Here is a 21,547-nt window from a genome sequence, read left to right as displayed (position 1 = left end):
GGAAGACCGGCCAGGAGAGCATGGGAATAGTTGAGTCTGGTCATGACAAAAGTGTGGGATGAAGGTTTCAGCAGCACTTGAGCTGAGGTAAGGGCTGAGGCAAGAGGTAGAAGTCAGCAACGATGATGTAAGAGATATGGAATTAGAAGCACAGTTTGGGGTCGAATGGGATGCTGAGGTTGTGAGCAGTCTGTTTCAGCCTGAGAAGCGAGGGGGATGGAATCAATGGCAAGGGCACTGAGATTGTGGCAGGTGTCAACGATGATGGCTTCAGTGTTGAACTGTTTAAAATGGAGGAAATTGCAGCTCATTCGAGACCAAGTCAAATAAGCATGCTAGCAACATAGAGGGAGTGCATTGGTCGAGAGAGGTGGTGGAGAGATAAAGCTGGGTGTTGTGGGTGCACACGTGGAAGTCAATCACATCTTGGGATGATGGCGGCAAGGGGCAGAGGAAGAAGAGGGGGCCAATGATAGTTACTTCTGGAGTTCCTCCAAGGATCTCTGCAGAGACAGGAAGAAAAGCCATTGCTGGAGATGCTCGGGCTACAATTGAATAGTTAAGAGTGGAACCAAATTAGGGTGGTCCCACTGAGCTGGATAACAGAGGAGAGGTGAAGGATGGTGAGGTGAACTGTGCCAAAGGCTACAGAGAGGTCAAAGTGGGATAATGCACGGTCACAGAGATATCGTGTTACTTTGCAGAGGACTGTTTCAGTGCCGTGGCACGGGTGTTAATCTGATTGGAGAGATTGAAATAAGGAGTAGCGGGAAAGATGGGCACGGATCTGGGAGGTGCCTTGTATTTCCAGCATTTGCAGTTTTTCCTTTTTATCTCATACATTTGTTTACAACCCCATATCCCTTTGCCAGACTAAAGTAGCTGTCAGGAATTGCAAAATATCTTTGGCCAAAACAGGCGATTTTTAAAAAATTAAGCATTCACCCCCCATCCTCCTAAATGTGAAATTTCATAGCACTTATGTAACAGTAACAAACACTATAGATGTACTTGTAGTGTTTCACAATCTTGGATGAAAACCTGCTCTGCCCTGCCAAACCTCAATCCCAGTAACTAGCTATATGATTTCACACTCATTCTCAGAATAACCTTTCGTATGTACAAATTGTACGGAATTACAAGCTTGGAGCAGTTGCAGACATCGTGCATCACTAGTACCTTCTTCCTTTGAGAAACCATCATCACAAATGTGCAAGTCCAGGCGTGAAATAAGACTGTGATAGGATGATTCTTTCACATCGTACATTTCAAAGTACTGGCTAATGCTGTTAGAACTGCTGCTTGATGAAGCTGGTTGTGTTCGTGCCTGATGGGTAGTCGGCATTGGTCCACTTGTCTACAAAAGATGGCATTCACAACAAGGGTCATTTACAAAGGTGAAGTCAAGCTATAGGCAAATGCCAGTGAAACTCAAGTATAGTCAGGCTGTACAACAGCCTAATGGTAGTGACTCAACTGCTTTTAGTCAGACCTATTATAAAACCCAGTGAAATCTAGGATCACATTGAATACATTTTTTCTCCCTCTCCATTTTTTTCATGTATATACACATTATCCCACTTCTTAACTACTGTCCTGTGTATTGCTGCTTATGGGAAACACATATTTACTAGTATCATTTACACAAACAGCAAGTAGAAACCATGGTGGTTCTGAAAATTTCTCAGACTTAACTATTGTAAATTTTGAGACGTTCAACAATTAAACTTGTGGGAACTTCAAAAACTGTGGAAATAAAGGACGTTTTCCTTCACTCCATCAGAAAAACTCAGTTATCTCTTGTACGTAATTCTGATGTCAACAAGCTCTGGCCATCGAATGGAGATTTTAACACAGTGTGGAAGCCTGAGATTATTTTGCTCCCTTCATTACAGCTACGGGTAATCAACTACAGGAGGGTCAACTCAAAATCTTACCACACCATTACATTAATGCACTTTAACCATTGAAAATGTATCACTGGAACAAGTGTCAGCTTGGCTCAGTGGTAAGTCTAGCCTCAACCAGAAAAGTGTGGATTCAGGACTCCAGCACGATTCAGTGCAACAGTGTGCTGCATTGTCAGAGATGGGGTCTTTCAGAGGAGGGGTTACATTATTTGCCTTTTCAGGTGGATATCAAAAAAAATTCCCATGGTACCATTTGAAGAGCAGGCAAGTTCTCCTGTGTCCTGGCCAACATTCATCCCTCAACCAACATCATCAAAACAGATTAACTGGTCATTTATTTGATTTGATATTTGAGGGACCTCGCCATGTGAAAATTTCCTTCTGAGTTTGCCTGCACACATTTACTTCTAATATATGCTGGAGGTGCTCAGTTTGACATATTTTGAAGACATCAATTATAGACCCAGATTTCCAGATTAAATCTACTCCAGACGCCTTCAGGAAACTCCCTTAGATTCTGCGAGACGTAGTTGATTGATTTTAGGCTATACACCGCTCTGATTTATCTTGAGCGTTGGGCATCAAGCACAGTTGTGATCAGACCAGTCTGGATCCTGAACAAGTCAACTCAATAAAAAAAACATAAAATACACCTCAAAACATCTTAAACATTGGGATATGTTTTCTATGTATGTAAAAATATACATTACTAATAAAGTGCACTTGGTTCATCATGACAGCTTAGTCAAACATTTCCTTTAACACAATACACACATACATACTCAAAAAAACTGTCTACATTAAAAGATTTAGGTGCATGCACACTTCCTGTATGCACAAGTTGTTTTCCTAGTGTCACGTTGTGTCACACCAACTTTTTCCTCCGTTATAAATGCCGTTATATTAGGGTTTGCCTATGTAAACTCATCACCGTGGGTTCCTACAAATACACGATATGCTTCAATTATATTTTCTTCATGTGCTTCCCATGACCCCTACCCCCCGCTCCCAAAAACAAATTCTCACAGTAGCTCAAACTAGCAAACCTGGCCCTCGAGAGAAAGTCAAAGTGGGAATGTCAATCAAAAGCAGAGGTCGAATTCAAGTCTGGGATACGCGCACACACACACACACTCATGTCAGAAGGAAAATCACCACTGGCCACTTCTGTACATGTCCCCAGCAGCTGGCTGAACAGTGGGATTAGTATGAACTTTGAAGGCCACTCATATTTACAGGTGGTATGCGGATCAAAAACATTTTAGGGAGTGAAAGAGGGGAAGAAAGATTTAAAAAAAGTTAAAATTTAAGCTGTGTTTCAGTGACAATTGTAAAGAAATGCAATTGGAGCATTAAATTCAGAGGACTGTGTCGACTAGTATTTAGACGGGGTGACAACAAAAGGTAGTTTTGCATCCAATAATCGGTCACACTCTACTGCCCGTATCCTAACTTGCACCAAGTCCCGTTCACCCATCACCCCAGTGCTCGCTGACCTACATTGGCTCCCGGTCTGGCAACGCTTCAATTTTAAAATTCTCATCCTTGTTTTCAAATCCCCCCATGGCCTCGCCCCTCCCTATCTTGTAAACATCTCCGGCCCTACAACCCTATGAGATTTCTGCGCTCATGCAATTCATGTCTCTTGCGCATCCCCGATGTTAATTGTTCCGCCATTGGTGGTCATGTCTTTAGCTGCAGAAGCACTCTGCTCTGTAATTCCTTCCCTAAACCTTTCTGCCTTTCTCTCCTCCTTTAAGACGCTCCTTTAAACCTACCACTTTGACCAAGCTTTTGGTCACCTGTCCTAATATCTCTTTACGTGGCTCAATGTCAAATTTTGTTCAATAACGCTCCTGTGAAGTGCCTTGGGATGTTTTACTACTTTAAAGGCGTTATATAAATGCAAGTTGTTATTGCTGCTGCGACAACTAGATTCACAAGAACTCAGTGGGATCATTGCCATGTTAGGCTGGTGGATTCTACTCTTGGGTGAGTATAAAAGCTGACATTGGAGTCAGGCTCTGCTTTGGGCTGAAGGCCAAAATGCTGGGGCTCAGTTTTTTTTTTATATAGCCAGTAGTTGTGGAGAAATAATGTGGAATAGTGTGATCAGTTCAGTATTTTCTTTATGTACAGGAAGTGAACTAAAAGCCAGTGGAATAAGTGAGGTTTGATTACAATCAATTTTCCATATTTTCAAGTGTTGTAAAATAAAGCAATCTAACGATTCGCAGCTGGTCTTGTCTCACTAAATGTTCACTCCATTTGCTTTCAGAGAGGTTGAAGTAGTACACGTGCAAAAGACCTAAAACTATGGTTTTGGGTCAAAAGAGGTCACTACTGCTACATTCCCAGGTTAAATAATTGTGCAAGCAGAGTTTAGGCAGTGAGAGTCAATGTCCAGAGTAAAGTGTTCAGACACTGAACCCAAGAATGGATCTTGGGCAATTCCAAATTTTTGACAGCCTGACTACAAAAAGTTACATTACTCATCGACTAGTTCAACTCTGAAATATTAAAGGCTACAATGCTGAACACCATCTGAAACACATTCTGCAATTCACTACAAGGCACGTTAACATGTCATCTTTACTGCAGTTCTATTTACAGGTTATCCAGAGTAATATCCTGTACAGATGGTCCAGTGATAGCATAGCCTGAAGCATTTGGGTATTGCAATCCAACCTCGTTCACGTTTGAGGTGTACACTTTGATGAGACCATATTAACATTTCACTTCGAGGATACTCTAAAATGCATGCATGAAAGTAGCAGTTTTAATAAGCTATTCAAATAGTCACACACACAATTATATTCCAGAGAGTTCAAACCAGCTCACAAATGACTTCAGTTGAATTGTCAGAGCCAGACTGAGTTATCAGCTGTCCTGTGCTTACACCGAGTAATCAAACTGAATAAATAAGTCAATTCAGCTTTAGTGAAGCCAACTCAAGGTCAAACCAAATCCTTCAGATCTGTAGGAACATGTATGGCAATGGTCAATCCAAGAGTGTATCACAATGTTTCAGTCTCAAAACAAGGATCCCTAATCAAACCTCCTTAACAGGAAAAGCAGCCTGGAAGACAAAGAATGACTTCCATCAACACTGTTTAAATTACACACGGAATCAAGAATTGATGGGGACGGAAGAGAAAAAAAAAAGCTGACACCCAATTTTAAACCATAAAAGAAAACAACATATTGAAAAAATCTGGATTTACTGCAACTGAAGAGCCTGCATCAGTTGGTACTTGTAAAATTAAACTGATCAATCTGCTGAATCTCATTTGCACTAACCCCTGTAGTGTCTGGAGCCATTCTCTTCCGCTGCTTGGCTGAATTCTCCATGGCCTCGCTGAGTGACTGTGCATATTCAATCATTGCTTTCAATTGGGAATCAGTTAGAACCCACAGCAAATCATCCAACAGGAACATTAGCTTTGAGCCCACCACATTGCAGTCTTTCACCTGGTATAAAACAAAAGTTAATTTTTCCAAGAGCAAGAGCAATCATACAAATATAATGCTATATAATTAGCATTAGCAAGTGTAATCATACAAATATAATGCTAGGGGACTAGAATGCAAGGGGGTAGAAGTTATGTTACAGCTATACAAAATCCTGATTAGACCGCACCTGGAGTACTCTGTTCAGTTCTGGAAGGATATATTGGCCTTGGAGGGAATGCAGCGTAGATTTACTAGAATACCACCTGGACTCTAAGGGTTAAATTACGAGGCGATATTACACAAACTCGGGTTGTATTCCCTGGAATTTAGAAGATTAGGGATGATTTGATTGAAGTTTTCAAGATATTAAAGGGAACTGATAGGGTAGATAGAGAGAAACTATTTCTGCTGGTTGGGGAGTTGAGGACTAGGGAACGTAGCCTAAAAATTAGAACCAGGACTTTCAGGAGTGAAGTTAGGAAACACTTCTACATGCAAAGGGTGGTAGAAGTTTGGAATTCTCTTCCACAAATGTCAGTTGATGCTGGCTCAATTGCTAACTTTAAATCTGAGAGATAGACTTTTGTTAACAAAACGTATTTATGGATATGAGGTTCAGGCGAGTTTCTGGAGTTAGGTCACAGGTCAGCCATGATCTTATTGAATGGCTAAATGGCCTACTCCTATTCCTATATTTTTCTGGACTGCTGCAATTCACTGCCAATTAGCAAAGAAGTGCACTTCTGCCCAGCAGATGATCTAAATGACCGAGATGACCGAACTCTCTTTACTTAATTGCTGACGTCCCTTCGGTGGCCTGCTAAGTCCATTACCTGGTGAACTCCATCACATGATCAAATTAACATGCTAAATGGTCAGTAACACAATCTATACAACTGAATTGATAAGCCAGTCAGGGTCGATCTACCCAAAGTTGAATGTGTGTACATCAAGACTACCGCTTCTCAATCTGGTTAGAGATTTGCACACACCAAGCATGCAGCCAAAATGCAACAGAACATGTATAGCAAATTGGACTTGACTGGTCAGTGATAATATAATTTTATCCTCATCTATTTATAGCAAGATTGTATAGAACAAGACTCTTCCATAGATTTAGTGAAATGTTGTGTGGACGAGCTGACAAACTGTGGAGCACCGTAGAGACTAACTGAAAATATGTTTTTCCAGTTTAATTGACAACTCGTTCTTGATCTCCTTACCTGCTGTCATCATATTTACAGTCAAGGTAAGCACTGATTAAATGTAGCTGACCTAGCAGGTTTATTGAAAGCTGTGTAATACCAACCGGAGGGTCATAGGTTTGAATGTCAGCTTCAAATATCATTCCAATTCATCCTTCCATTTACTTTCAGTATTTCATTGTTGTTGGTGATGCCAAATAGTTAAATGACAAGTATATTTTACTGACTTTCTACATAATCAAGTATTATAGGTGGGGAACTCAGTGGTGCAGTGGCCTTTCACTGCTGGGCCCTGGATTCAAATGGAGCCCAAACTGAAGGGCGAGAAATTCTGATGTTTGTTCAGTTCAAACTTATTCCCTTAGTTTTATGTCTTTGTGCTGCCAGACACTATGTAAAAGTGCCCTCCATATCATCATGAAGCAGGACACTCAATTGATTGCTTCGCTAAAGAGGAATTCTGCACAAAATGCCTGCTCCATGGCTGCCTGCAACCAGCATTTGGAAAACTTAAGACAAGGGCATCTCCTTTTGTAATACTTAACACTAGGCACAATTCAGTGGAATACCTTCATCTTTAATGACTATCTATGTATGAATGGCATAACCAATTAAAGTGTCCAAGGTTGGTGGTCTGTACTTACCCTTCTCTTAAGTATAAGTTTGATTTTTGACTGGTTGGTGATCAGCCTTAGAGGCGTACTGATAATGTTCTGATCACCTGGGATGGCATCAGCTTCAATACGGAGTGTCTGCCAGTTTATTTCCTTAAAAGTCAAAACCTGTTAAAAATACGTTGCAGAATTCAAATTATAAAGCTCTTAAACTAAAAAAAACACCAATTCATTGGAGTTAGTCACCTTTACTTTTTTTTCTATTTGCGACATGAACAATGAAACTTACTGTGCGCACAACTGGCTTGTCAAAACAAGCACAAAATGTACTGATACAATGATGCAGACACAGATATTCAGTAAACCAAAGTTTGTATTATGTTGGGGGCAAGGGAACAGAAAAAAAGCTTTGCATATAGCAAGTACTTGGTTATGCTGTTGAGACATGGAACAGAATCCAGCCTAAAGTCATAACTTGGGGAAACCACTGGAGAGATGGGAGATGGATGGGAAGAAGAAAGAAAAACCTGAAATCAAATTACCAAATAATCCAAACAAAATTTTTAATTTCTTTTGCCTTATATGAATATAGCATCAAGAAATAAGATTAAATGTTTTTGCTTAATATTAAGTTATTTGGTTTAATTGGTTTTAGTGCAGGGTTTTTCCCTCCCCACTGTTCAGTGAGTAAATGCATCATTTTGAGTTGTGTGGGTGTGTGGGGGGGGGGGGGGGGTGGTGGAGGAGGGTACTTAGCCACAGAAGAAAGATTGCAGGTGGAGTACTGATTCATCAGTTGAGGGGAGAATGGTAGGTCATGATCAGCACAGGTTTCCTTGACCTGAAGTCTGGTCAATGTTAAGGGCTTCCAGGCTGAGCCATCTGCATGCATACTACTCTGCCCCCGCCTCTGGCAAGTCTATCCTGCCCGTGGGGCACAACATATAGAGGGATGGGTGAAGGGGGAAGTCTGGAACATTTGCTTAAAGATATGATTCTGAGAGTACAACTATGTTAAGCTGTTGATTGACTAGTCTCCAGTACAATTCTCTCAACTTGGACACCAGTTCCTAGATGTTAGTGAGAAGGACTCTACAGGGTCAAATGGGCTGAGATTGCCCAAGGCTTGTCCAAAGATGCCCAAGTTGTTGCTGTAAGGTCCATCTGATTTTTCCTTATTTTTGAACTGAGTGACTTACTAGGCTGCATTAGAGGATAACACCGTTCACTCTGTAGTGTGGGATTAGAATCGTGCATCGGTCAGACTGGATTAGGGTGGCTGACTCCTTTCGTTGAAGGACGTTAGTGAACCAGTTGTGTCACATAGAATGATTCAGCACAGAAGGTGGCCATTGGACTCATCTGCCTGTGGATCTGCCCATCCCTCTTTGGAAAAACTATCCAATTAGTCCCACACCCATGCAAATTTTTCCCCTTCAAGTATTTATTCAATTCCCTTTCCCTTATTTTTGAATCTGCTTCTACCACCCTTTCGGGCAGTGCATTCCAGATCATAATGACTCGCAATCTGCTGTTGTCATGGTTATTTTTCTGGCAGTAGCCCACAAATTACACTGGGTTGCCAGTACTCTCCTTTGCCAAAACTGCTCACTAATCCAAAGATAACCCCCAGCTTCTCTTCTCCACTGCAAACTGTCTTCTTAAACCCCGGACCCCTGCCTCCTCCACCCTCACCTCCAACAAGTGCTCATGGACCACTTTGTCACTAAGATTGAGACCATCCATTCAGCTACTTCTGCCACCTCCCTGCCTTCTCCTTGCTCACCAAGGCAAACTTCCCCTATGGTTCTCCCCTGCCCTTGCCCTGAACTCACATTTTTCTCCAGTTTCTCTCCTATCTCCCCTCATGCTTGCTTCGAGCTCATCTGACCACAAGACCCACCTCCTGTTTCCTCGACCCTATTCCGACCAAAATGACGACCCAACTTCCCTTCCTGGCCATGTTGGCTGATATTGTTAACGGTTCCCTCTCCTTATGTACTGTCCCCTCCCCATCAAATTTGCCATTATCACCCACTTCCTCAAAAAAAGTCACCCTTAACCCCTCTGTCCTTGCAAACTACCACCCCATCTCCAACCTTCCTTTCCTCTCCAAAGTCCTTGAACTTGCCTCCCAAATCCATGCCCATCTTTCCTGCAACTCCATGTTTAAATCCCTCCATTCAGGTTTCTGCCCCTGCCACAGTACTGAAACAGCCCTTATCAAGGTGATAAATGACATCCTTTGTGACTGTGGCAAACTATCCCTCCTCAGCTTTCTCGACCTGCTTGCAGTCTTTAACTTGGTTGACCACACCATCCTCCCACGTCTCTCCATCATCCAGCTGGGTGGGACTGTGCTCACCTGGTTCCATTCTTATCTATCCCGTCGTAGCCAAAGAATCATGTGCAACGGCTTCTCTTCCTGCTCCCGCACCGTTACCTCTGGAGTCCCCCAAAGATCTATCCCTGCCCCCCTCAAGTTTCTCATCTACATGCTGCCCCTTGGCGACATCATCTGAAAACACGTCAAGTTCCACATGTACATTGACGACACCCAGCTCTACCTCACCACCACCTCCATCGACCCTTCCAATGTCTGATTTGTCACACTGTTTGTCCGACATCCAGTACTGGAGGAGCAAAAATTTCCTCCAACTAAATATGGGGAAGACCAAATCTTTGGAATTCCCTCCCTAAACCTCTCCACCCCTCTCTCCTCCTTTAAACCTACCTCTTTGACTAAGCTTTTGGTCACCTGTCCCAATATCTCCTTGTGACTCGGTATCAAATTTTGTTTGATAACGCTCCTGTTGGGACGTTTTACTATGTTAAAGGTGCTATATAAATGCAAGTTGTTATTACAGTACATAACCATTACATGACCATGAAATTATATTGGGCACTCTTATTTCAGTTCCTACTGTGGATAAGCCCACAGCATAAAATTGCCTGTAATATGGTATAAATGGACATACTCTTAGAGAGAGGCCTTGTGGAGATTGGGGTAGGGATTGGAAAAAAATAAATCACACTGGTGCAGCAGAGTGTCTTTCTGCGATTTAAGTCAATTAAAAACTGTTGGAGCAAAGCACGATCTGGAAAGGTTCAATATAGACGCTGCATTTCATTCGCCTATGCAGCAACCCTCTCCTTGAAAAGCATAAATATCCATGGCGTATTAAAAGTCATGTCTGCACAAGTTGACTTCCTGTTGCCATTTTTTTGTCACGGTGCATCAATGCCACCCCCCCCCCCCACCCAATTATAAATTCCTGTATCCAGATGTATAATGGGTTTTGCTGATGCAAACTCATCACTCTGATTCTGCAATCTGACCACCATGTTTGTACGAAATTGTTCCCTAAAATTTTTTTCATCCATTTTTCCTCAAGAATTGAAATTTCTAATTTCCTAGACAAGGTATCAAACAAAAAAAAAATCAGAATATTGTATATTTCATGGTACCAACTAAATGCATCAATTGAATTGTTAGTTTGTACCTTTTAATGCCTTCAATAAAGTTTTAACTCTAAGGCCTCAGCCTCTCCCAAGAGTCTGGGCTTCAATGGGATATTTTTACCTCCCAACACTGAGGATTTTTCAAATCACACCTGTAGATTCTAAGCTTGTGCAGTTTGGAGCATGGAATCTGGAGTTATAGGGTGGAAATGTGTGTCCTCTGATCCTCAGGATTTGAGCGTTTCTTTACTTTTTCCAAAAGATTTTGAAAGAAACTAGGCGATTGATTGCTCAAAGCTTTTATTTCAGACAAGTGATGAATTTATATCAATATTACAATTGATATTTTTATATTAGGAACTCATCACAGGAAGACAGAAACAGCTGTGCAAACACCAATGTATTCTTGGGGACTCTTGGTAGGAAAAAATTAATTAACAAAGAATTGAACTTTTAAGTCAACTATTGCTTTTCGTATCTATTCAATCAAAAATGTCTCCTGAACTATTTTCAAAGTTTGAATTTTTACATATACCATAAAAATATATTTGGAAACTGCATAAGCAATGAACTTTTGAGCATTTTATTAGGTAATCTGTTTATGGAAATTTATGCATGGACTATAATTGCAAACTGAGTTAAATATGCTCCAGGCGTATGCCAGGAGCACACATCAAAGAAATTGTGCACCCCCAGCCCATGATTTTGCATTCATTAATTTCAACAAACAGAAAATTTACACATAAATGATATAACACAATATAAAGCTAAGAACGGACTTACAATGGGGTAGTGATTGTGATTCCTAACATGCTGAAATGTGGGAAGACTGATAGTTCGAAAAGGGCCAACTGCTGTTTGGATCCCATTCTTCTGGGCTCCCTCCCCCAATACTACCAGATCCCAGCAACCCCCATTACTCCAAAACCCGCTCTTCGGTCCTGCTGGACTCTCCACCCCTAGATCCTATGACCCCCCCCCCCCCACCCCCCTTCACTGCTTTCAAACTTCTATATTGCATTCCTAGTGGTCCCCAATCACACAACCACCTCCAATATTCTCACACCTTGAGAACTCTCTCCTCAATGCCCCCAAATCTCATTGAAGTCTCTACCAGCAACTTAAGGGCCTGCTCAAGTGTTCCTAAAACCTCCCTCTCCAATGTTCCCAGACCCTGGTCATTGTCATTTAAACCAGAAACCTCATTCCATTGTTGCTGGTTCCCACGGCCAGCCCCAAGGCTACTAATTCAGTGTCTCTGGTGATATTACTTTGCATAACACCTCTGTTCTTCTAACCTTCTGACTCAGTATGAGCATTGCCATGCTAGTATAAATGAATAAAATTGATTACTCTTTTAAAAAAAAAGGCTGATGCAATAGAAAAAAGTACAATGTTTTAAAGCTTTTATTACAACGTTGGGTAACCATCTTTTTCAGTCGAAGTAAAAAGTTGTCATGATTTTTTTAAAATACTATTCCAGAAAATATGTATAATGCTAAATGTCAGCAGCTCAAGAAAGGCTCACTGTACTCGCAATGGAATTTGGAAGTTGTCTTACTTAATGCTGGCTGTATACTGATCTCATAAAGGAATCTTACTATGCAGCAGAGTGCAGTTTCTGTTTAGTTCGCCAGCTTTCTCTGCTAATAAAATCACAGATGTTGCAAATGTAAAAATAATACAACTTCACATTTCTTAAGAGCTTTTGGCCTACTCAAAGGGGAAAAAGGGTTAGTTACCAAGCATGTAGTTTATAATAAACACACCATATAAAATGAGACTGCAAACAAAAATATAATTCAGAAGCTGAGGCATTCAAGAATTATTATTCAATTGATGACCAAACAAGCTGTGCATTATTTATGCTCATTGGTGTTAACAGTTTGTCTCAGCTACATGATTTTAATCGGTGTGATGGAGTGCTGACAAAAATACCACCAGAATTTCCCTTCCTTTTGACAGACCTTTTATACATGAAGTTTACTGTTGTGCATTTCTAGAACATTTTACATTTCCTCGACAAGTACAATACAGCTCAATCAGACAGGAATAGGAAAAGATTAAGTATTTTTATGCCATGTCACCATGTGACTGGCCAGACACCTGGTAGCTTGTTTATCATCAAATTCTATTTATGGAGAAGAACACTATAACTTTCATTCCTGATCATGTACACATATGCACACTTGTTAAACTGTCAATAGTTAGATCATTTGGCTTGCAAACCAAAAATGTTCACATCCGTCGGGGTCGTGCATAACCATCTGTTAATAAGAAAGCTTTTGAACCATTTCAATAAAGGGATTTCCGTAAGAATGTTTTTATTTTAAGATTGCAATTACTTAAACTTGAAAAATGCTGTTTATTATATAAGCACAACGGATTAGCTTCAATAAAAACAGAAAGTGCTGGAAATGCTCAGCAAGTCAGGCAGCATCTGTGGAGAAAGAAACAGAGTTAACGTTTCAGGTTGATGGCCGTTCATCTGCTTCCATTCTTTGCACTAAAAATACTGCCATTATATACACCGAGGCCCTGGGATTGGATCCCCTGTAGGCCCCATTTAATAGACTTCCTTAGTGGAAGATATAGATTTTGTCTGTTATGGTGGTCAGTCCGTTAACTGGAGGTCACACTGCATAGTAGCCCAGTTCAAATTGTTGCATCTACTTGGTAGGGGTGTGAAGTCAGTAGCTGGAAATTGACACAAGTGCTATGAACTCTTACCTCCCCTCGCTCTGGATCTGTAATTCTTGTGAAGCGGAGATCACTCTGCTGCCACTTAGGATTCACACTATAGCCTTGAAGTTGCCACAGCTCAAAGGAAGTATTGAATGCTTTTGCTTCAATTTTAACGACAATGGAATTCACCACAATAGACATTCCTTCCACCACCTTTTCAGCAAAGCCATATTCACTGGGGAGACCAAGAACAAAACAATTATTTTGCCATCATGTAACTGAATGCTGCAGCTTAATAAACTCAGTAACTTGGATTTCAAAACATAGACAAAACAAAAATTGTGAAACAGTGTATACATTGCATCATGACTGCAAAAGACACACCCAAAGGTTCACAGGCATGAAATGGTTTGTCTGGTCAGTTTAACAAGCATCTCCAAACATGCTCTTGAATTGCTCTTAACTTTGCAAAGATCACCTTTAACCTGTTTTCTTGGTTGAAACATTTTAAAATGATTCAGAAAAGCTGGGAAATACAAAAAATGAGAACAAAAAAAATGGAAAGAAAGCTGTAAATGGACAATGGAGAGAGACTTGTTTGTGGTAGACAAGCCCCATAATTGAAGGCAAGTAAATATGGTGAGGTAAAGCATACAGCAATGTGATATTTACACACCAGTTATTAAACCACTGACAAAACTGGTTGCAATCCCATTGCAGTAGCTGGTCTAATTTGAGACAGAAAACAATGGTGAGCAAATTCAATCTTCAAAAAGGGATAATTTGATTATTCATAAAGGGATCAGGAACAAATGGAATACATCCAAAAACACTTGGTTTGGGGCAGAAATAGTGGGCATTGTGACAAAAACCTCACATAGCTCACTGAACACAGAAATGGTTTCAGAAGATTAGAAAATTGCTAATCTTTTAAGAAGAAAAACACATGTATGACCCAGGGAAGTCTAGATCTTTCACTTTGACATCTATTCTTCAGAAAAATACCACACCCTATAATAGAAGCAATTTAAACACCATCATAGAATCATAGAATCTCAAAGCACAGAAGGAGGCCATTCGGCCCATCGTGCCATGCCGGCTCTTTGAATGAGCTGTCCAATTTAGTCCCACACCCTAGCTTTATCCCCCATACCCTGAAAATTAGTCCTTTTTCAGTACATGACCAATTTCCCTTTGAAAGTTCCTATCGAATCTGATTCCACCACCCTTTCAGGTAGTGTGTTTCAGATCTTAACAACACTATGTGTGAAAAAATTTCTCATTTCCCCTCTAGTTCTTTGGCCAATTATTTTAAATCCATGACCGCTGGTTACCGACCAGCCAGAGGAAACAGTTTCTCCCTACTTGCTCTATCAGAACCTCTCAAATTTGAATAGCTCTATTAGGTCTCCCCTTAACCTTCTCTGCTCTGAGAACGATCCCAGCTTCTCCGATCTCTCCACACAACTGAAGTCCCTCATTCTTGGTATAATCCTGGTAAATCTCCTCTGTACCCTCTCCAAGGCCTTGACATCCTTCCTAAAGTGTGGTGCCCAGAATTGTACACAATACTCCAGATGAAGCCTAATCAGTGATTTGTAACAGTTTAGCATGACTTCCTTGTTTTTGTATTCAATGCCCCTATTTACAAAGCCAAGTATTCCATATGCTTTCTTAACCGCCTTATCAACTTGCCCTGCCACCTTCAAAGATTTGTGAAAATGCAGCCCCAGGTCCTTTGCTCTTGCACCCACTTAAAATAGTACCATTTCGATTATATTGCCTCTCCATGTTGTTCCTCCCAAAGTGCATCACTGGACACATATCCACATTAAATTGGATCTGCCATGTGTCTGCCCATTTCATCAGTCTATGTCCTCCTGAACTCTGCTACTGTCCTGCTCACTATTTACTATGTTGCCAAGTTTTGTATCATCCGCAAACTTTGAAACTGTACTCCCTGCACCCAAGTCCAGGTCATTTATACATAAGAAAAGCAATGGTCCTAATACTGACCCCAGGGGACCCCACTACGCACTTCTCTCCAGCCAGAAAAACATCCATTCACCACTACTCTCTGCCTCCTGTCCCTTAGCCAATACATACCCAAGTTACTACTGTCCCTTTAATCCCATGTGTTCCTATTTTTTGAATAAGTTGGTTATGTGGTACTTTGTCAAATACCTTTTGAAAGTCCATATATACATCTACTGCACTATCTTCATCAACCCTGTTACTTCATCAACGACTCAATCAGGTTAGTCACATACGATTTGCCTTTAACAAATCTGTGTTGGCTGTCCTTTATTAATCCATGCTTCTCCAAGTGAGAATCAATTTTGTCCTTGATAGTGGCCTCCAGTAGTTTTTCCACCAATGTCGTTGGACTGATTGGCCTGTAGTTACCAGATTTATCCCTCTCCCCTTTTTTGAACAGGGGTGTAACATTTGCAATCCTCCAGTCCTCTGGCACCACTCCCATATCCAAAGATGATTGAAAGATTGTGGTCAGAGCTTATGCTACCTTCACCCTAGCTTCCCTCAGCAACCTTGGATGCTTCTCATCAGGGCCGGGTGACTTGTTAACTTTGAGTGATGCCAACCTATTTAGCACCTCCTTTTTAATCCTATCCAATATCTCTACTTCCCCATCCTCTACTGCGACATTAACTTCATCCATCCTCTTCTTTTGTGAAGACAGATGCAAAGTACTCATTTAGTACCTCAGTCACGCCCTCTGCCTCCATAAGATTTCCTTTTTTGACCCTAATCGGCCCCACCATCCCTTTAACTATCGTCTTACTTTTTACATTTCTTTAATAAAAGATTTTAGGGTTCCCTTCTTTGTTACCCGCTAATCTTTTCTCATACTCTCTCTTTGCTCTTATATCCTTTCTCAATTTCTCCCTGCACTTTGTATTCTGCCTGGTTGGAATACTTCATTAAGATGGAAAGTGAAGTAGTCCAATCCAAAACTAGGGTCCTAAATCTAAACAAAGGAAACTACGAAGGTATGAGGAGTGAGTTGGCTCAGATTGGGAAGCTTCATTAAAAGGCATGACGGTGGATAGGCAATGGCTAACATTTAAGGTACGAATGCATGAATTGCAACAATTATACATTCCTTTCTGGTGCAAAAACACAAAGAAAAGCGGTCCAACCATGGCTAACAAAAGAAATTAAGGATAGTATTAGATCCAAAGAGGAGTCATATAAAGTTGCCAGAAAAAGTAGCAAGCCTGAGGATTGGGAGCAGTTTAGAATTCAGCAAAAAAGGACCAAGAGATTGATTAAGAGGGGGAAAAAAAAAAGAGTACGAGAGTAAACTTGCAAGGAACATAAAAGTGGACTGTAAAAGCTTCTACAAGTATGTAAAAACAAAAAGAATAGTGAAGACAAATGTAGGTCCCCTAGAGTCAGAAACGGGAGAATTTATAATGGGGAACAAGGAAATGGTAGAGCAATTAAACAAATACGTTGGTTCTGTCTTCACGGAAGAGGACACAAATAACTTCCCAGAAATGCTTCGGAACCAAGGGACGAGTGAGAAGGAGGAATTAAAGGAAATTAGAATTAGTAAAAAAAAAGTGCTGGAGAAATTAATGGGGCTGAAAGCTGATAAATCCCCAGGGCCTGATAATCTGCATCCCAGAGTACTAAAAGAGGTAGCGATGGAAATAGTGGATACATTAGTTGTCATCTTCCAAAATTCTACAGATTGTGGAACAATTCCTGCAGATTGGAGGGTGGCAAATGTAACCCCACTATTTAAAAAAAGAGGGAGGGAGAGAGAAAACAGGGAACTACAGACTGGTTAGCCTGACATCAGTAGTAGGGAAAATGCTAGAGTCTATTATAAAGGATGTGACAACATGACACTTAGAAAATATCAACGGGATTAGACAAAGTCAACATGGATTTATGAAAGGGAAATCATGTTTGATAAACCAACTGGAGTTTTTTGAGGATGTAACTGGTAGAATAGATAAGGGAGAACCAGTGGATGTGGTTTATTTGGATTTTCAGAAGGCCTTTGATAAAGTCCCACATAAGAGGTTAGTGGGCAAAATTGAAGCACATGGGATTGATGGTAATATACTGCATGGATTAAAAATTGGTTAACAGACAGGAAACAGAGAGCAGGAATAAATGGGTCTTTTTCAGGGTGGCAGGCAGTGACTAATGGGGTACCGCAGGGATCAGTGCTTGGGCCCCAGCTAGTCACAATATATATCAATGATTTGGATGAGGGAACCAAATGTAGTATTTCCAAGTTTGCTGAAGACACAAAACGAGGTGGGATCGTGAGTTGTGAGGAGGATGCAAAGAGGCTTCAAGGCGATTTAGACAAGTTGAGAGAGTGGACAAATACATGGCACGTGCAGTATAATGTGGATAAATGTGAAGTTATCCACTTCGGAAGGAAAAACAGAAAGGCAGAGTATTATTTAAATGGTGATAGATTGGGGAATGTTGATGTACAAAGGGGCCTGAGAGTCCTTGTACACCAGTCACTGAAAGTAAACATGCAGGTACAGCAATCAGTTAGGAAGGCAAATGATATGTTGGCCTTCATTGCAAGAGGATATGAGTACAGGAACAAGGATGTCTTACTGCAGTTATACATGGCCTTGGTGAGACACCACCTGGAGCATTGTGTGCAGTTTTGGTCTCTTTACCTAAGAAAGGATATACTTGCTATAGAGGAAGTGCAGCAAAGGTTCACCAGACTGATTCCTGGGATGGCAGGACTGTCGAATGAGGAGAGATTGGGTCGACGTGGCCTGTATTCACTCGAGTTTCGAAGAATAAGAGGGGATCTTATTGAAATATATAAAATTCTGACAGGGCTAGACAGATTGGATGCATGGAGGATGTTTCCCCTGGCTTGGGGGGGGGGGCGGTCCAGGACAAGGGGTCATATTCTCAGGATACAGGGTAGGACATTTAGGACTGAGATGAGGAGAAATTTCTTCACTCAGAGGGTGGTGAACCTATGAAATTCTCTACCACAGAAGGCTGTGGAGGCCAAGTCACTGAATATATTTAAGAAGGAGTTGGATAGATTTCTCGACACAAAAGGCATCAAGGGGTATGAGGAGAGAGCGGGAATATGGTATTGAGATAGAGGATCAGCCATGATCATATTGAATGGCGGAGCAGGCTCGAAGGGCCGAATGGCCTATTACTGATCCTATTTTCTATGTTTCTATGGTTTTCGACTGTATTCTGTCCCTGCCATGTGTCATAAACCTCCTTTTTTTGTTTTATTTTAACCTCTATTTTGTCATCCAGGGAACTCGAGCTTCAGATGCCCCATCTTTCCTCCTTATGGGAAAAAGCTTGAATGGTACCCGAACAATCACCACCTTGAAGGCCTGCCATTGCTCATTTACTGTTTTCCTGGCCAATCTTTGTTTCCAGTCCACCTGTGCTGCATCCCTTCTCAAATCACTGAAATTGGCTCTCTTACAGTTGGGTATTTTTACCTTTGATTTTTCCTTGTCCTTTTCCATAATTACTTTAAACCTAATTATATCATGATCACTGTTACCCAGGTGATTTTTCCCCTCTGAAACACACTCCACTTGCCCTACTTCATTCCCCAGAACTAGATCCAGCATTGCGTCCTTCCTCGTTGGGCTAGAAGCATACTGTTTAACAAAGCTACACATTGTAGGAACTCTTCACCCTCCTTGCCCTTTATTCTTTTTTTCCCCAGTCTCTATTAGAAAATATAAATGAAAAAATACTTGAGGCAAGAAAAGGGGGAAAACCCAGTCGATGAAGTAGGAAGTGAATAACTCACAAACTGGAAAAAAAGTTCATTAACCCCTAGGTACTGGCAGATGAATCAAAGGAAGGATTGAATAATTGATTTATATAGTGCTTTCATGTCCTCAGGTAGTCCTAAAGAACTTCACAGCTAATTTATTACTTTTGAAGTGTAATTCCTGTTGTTACATAAGCAAACACGGCAACCAATTTGTGCACAGCAAGGTTCCACAAATAAAGACTAAAGTCTAGTTAGTCTGTTTTTGGTGGCGTTGGTTGAGGAATAAATGTTGGGAAAACTCCCCTGCTCTCATTCAAATAGTGCAATGGGATCTTCGACATCTACCTGAAAATACAGATACAGCCTTGGTTTAACATCTCATCTCTGACAAAGTGGCACTTCCCAAGTTCCTCACTGAATCTTCAACGTAGACTGTGCGCTCATGTCCAGGAGTGCGGCTTATACCCACAACCTTATGACTCAGAAGAAAGCGTTACCATTGAGACAAGCTGATACTTATTCTCAAGCAGCCTTTTTCTTTTAAAAACCAAAAAAAGTTTTCAGACTCTGCACTGATGTTGAAATAAACCCTAAAAGTATGCTAAGTTACTCGTATCAGAAGTAGTTTCATCAGAAGCTATAACTTTAGTAGCTTCAGGTTGAAGTTAACCAAACAAAATAAAAACTTCAGTTTTGTGCACCCCATTTTCCCTCCCCCATTTTGTTAATGTACCTTTACTTCTAACTCACTTCTAATATCATTTTTTCTCCCATGCCTGGTGGCATATGAGGCAAGCCATTTCTTCTACTGCTTTACATCCAAGCTGCTTGCCTGACTCACAACTGCCAAACAGGAGAACTGGCTAAACGTGATGGGGGTGGGAAGGGTTGCCACTCTACTCCCATTGGATACAAGTACCCTGCTGGATGTCAATGCAGTGTTTCTGCCTGCTGGGGCCATTTCTAAAGAAAACATTATCTTAATTTTTATTTTTTTAAATTTCAAATGGCAATAATTAAGTAATTTTATGGACCCGATTCATTGCAAGAGTTCAACCATAGTTCGTTTGAAGTAAATGTATAAATCTGGGGCAGCAATGTGTCACATTAATAATAAATAGTGATTTAGCAATGAATTGATTGCACCAAATATTATTGAAATGTTGAAAAATTCTAAGCCCTTATTTCTTCTAAATGCATGAAAGTATTGCACTACCTTTATCGCCAAGATTTTTTCAGGGAGTCAGGAAGCAAGCGGATCCAGCTGTGGAAGATGCTGGCAAGGCCGCAATTACTGCCCATGCTTAGATGCACAGTAATTGTTTGTATACTTGAGTGGCTTGTTAGCCCACTTCAGAAGCCATTAACAGTCTGTACTTGTCACATGTAGCCCAGACAGGGCAGGGATAGCAGGTTCCTCATATAGGAAAATAATGTCCATGTACAAACTGAACAGTGGTCCGGGAAGTCACAGAAGGCCATGACAAGCATGGAGATCCAGTCAGATCTACTCTCATCCCCAGACACTAGGGGAACAAGGGCTGCCCAAAACATACAGATTAGCACAACACTTACTGCTCTCTGCAAGAAGATGCACCCTCCAACATAGAGCAGCCCGATCCCTCCCACCATAATCATGTTGATTAAGAACCTGTGGGACAAATGCCTGTCAGAGGACTTGATTTACAACCTCAGCCTAGAACTAGATCACCTTCCTTGAATCCAACTCAAGTACTCCCTTCACCAACTCCAACACGCAACCTTGGAGAAAAGGGCATTCTGCTGCAAGATAGAAAATAGGAACATAACTCCTTGCAGCTGTACATGAAAAAGTGACCCAACCCAAGGACAACTCCAGAAAGGTAGGTCTTATGCATCCATATCTATTCTCCCTTGTAGCCACCACGATAGAAGTATACAAGGCTACCAGACATGTATTCAGTGTACTCTCAGAGAAAGCCATGTGAACCAATATGATTTCTCTTTTTTTTAAAAAAGTGTAAATATTTGACTTTTTTTTGGCCCAATACGTCTTGCATCCTATTGTCCATTTTTCAGGGGGAAAAAAATCACCTACATCATGTCTCACAAGAAGCTCCACTTGTCAATGATCCTTGTCCTAATCAACTTTCAATGACGCTGTCCCCAATGTACCAACTTCAAAACGCTCGTTTTTAAAAAAAATATGTTGAAGGCATTCTATAAATCCATGTATTAGTTGTTGTTAATTGATACACTCAAAGCAAAATTACAGATTTATAATTTAAAAGAAACCTATAAATCTGCTCTTGGTACCAAAGCATTAGGGAGATAAAATACTGTTTGGCGGGCAGGGGGAGTTACAAGAAATGATCAAAGCTGGCCCACATATCCTTTTCTCCTATCTAATTGCTTATGAAGACAACAATAGAATTCACTAATAATTTTAAACAGAGTAAGTGC

General features: G+C 40.9%; 1 protein-coding gene across 1 annotated transcript in view; it reads right to left on the bottom strand.

Annotated features, from left to right (window-relative positions):
* The window catches only part of LOC137344407 (bridge-like lipid transfer protein family member 3A), a 145,874-nt gene that overhangs the window by 53,213 nt on the left and 71,114 nt on the right, over positions 1–21,547 (bottom strand). Inside the window, exons 5-8 of the mRNA XM_068007342.1 lie at positions 13,375–13,564; positions 7,213–7,350; positions 5,211–5,381; positions 1,180–1,357 (exon numbers count right to left, since the gene is read on the bottom strand). Coding sequence (XP_067863443.1) covers positions 1,180–1,357; positions 5,211–5,381; positions 7,213–7,350; positions 13,375–13,564 — 677 coding nt within the window. The remainder of the gene's footprint in view (positions 1–1,179; positions 1,358–5,210; positions 5,382–7,212; positions 7,351–13,374; positions 13,565–21,547) is intronic.

The sequence above is a fragment of the Heptranchias perlo genome, chromosome 27 (assembly GCF_035084215.1).
Source record: "Heptranchias perlo isolate sHepPer1 chromosome 27, sHepPer1.hap1, whole genome shotgun sequence".
NCBI classification, from domain to species: domain Eukaryota; kingdom Metazoa; phylum Chordata; class Chondrichthyes; order Hexanchiformes; family Hexanchidae; genus Heptranchias; species Heptranchias perlo.
Note: the sequence above shows the minus strand (reverse complement) of the source record. Positions and strands in the feature narration are given on the sequence as shown.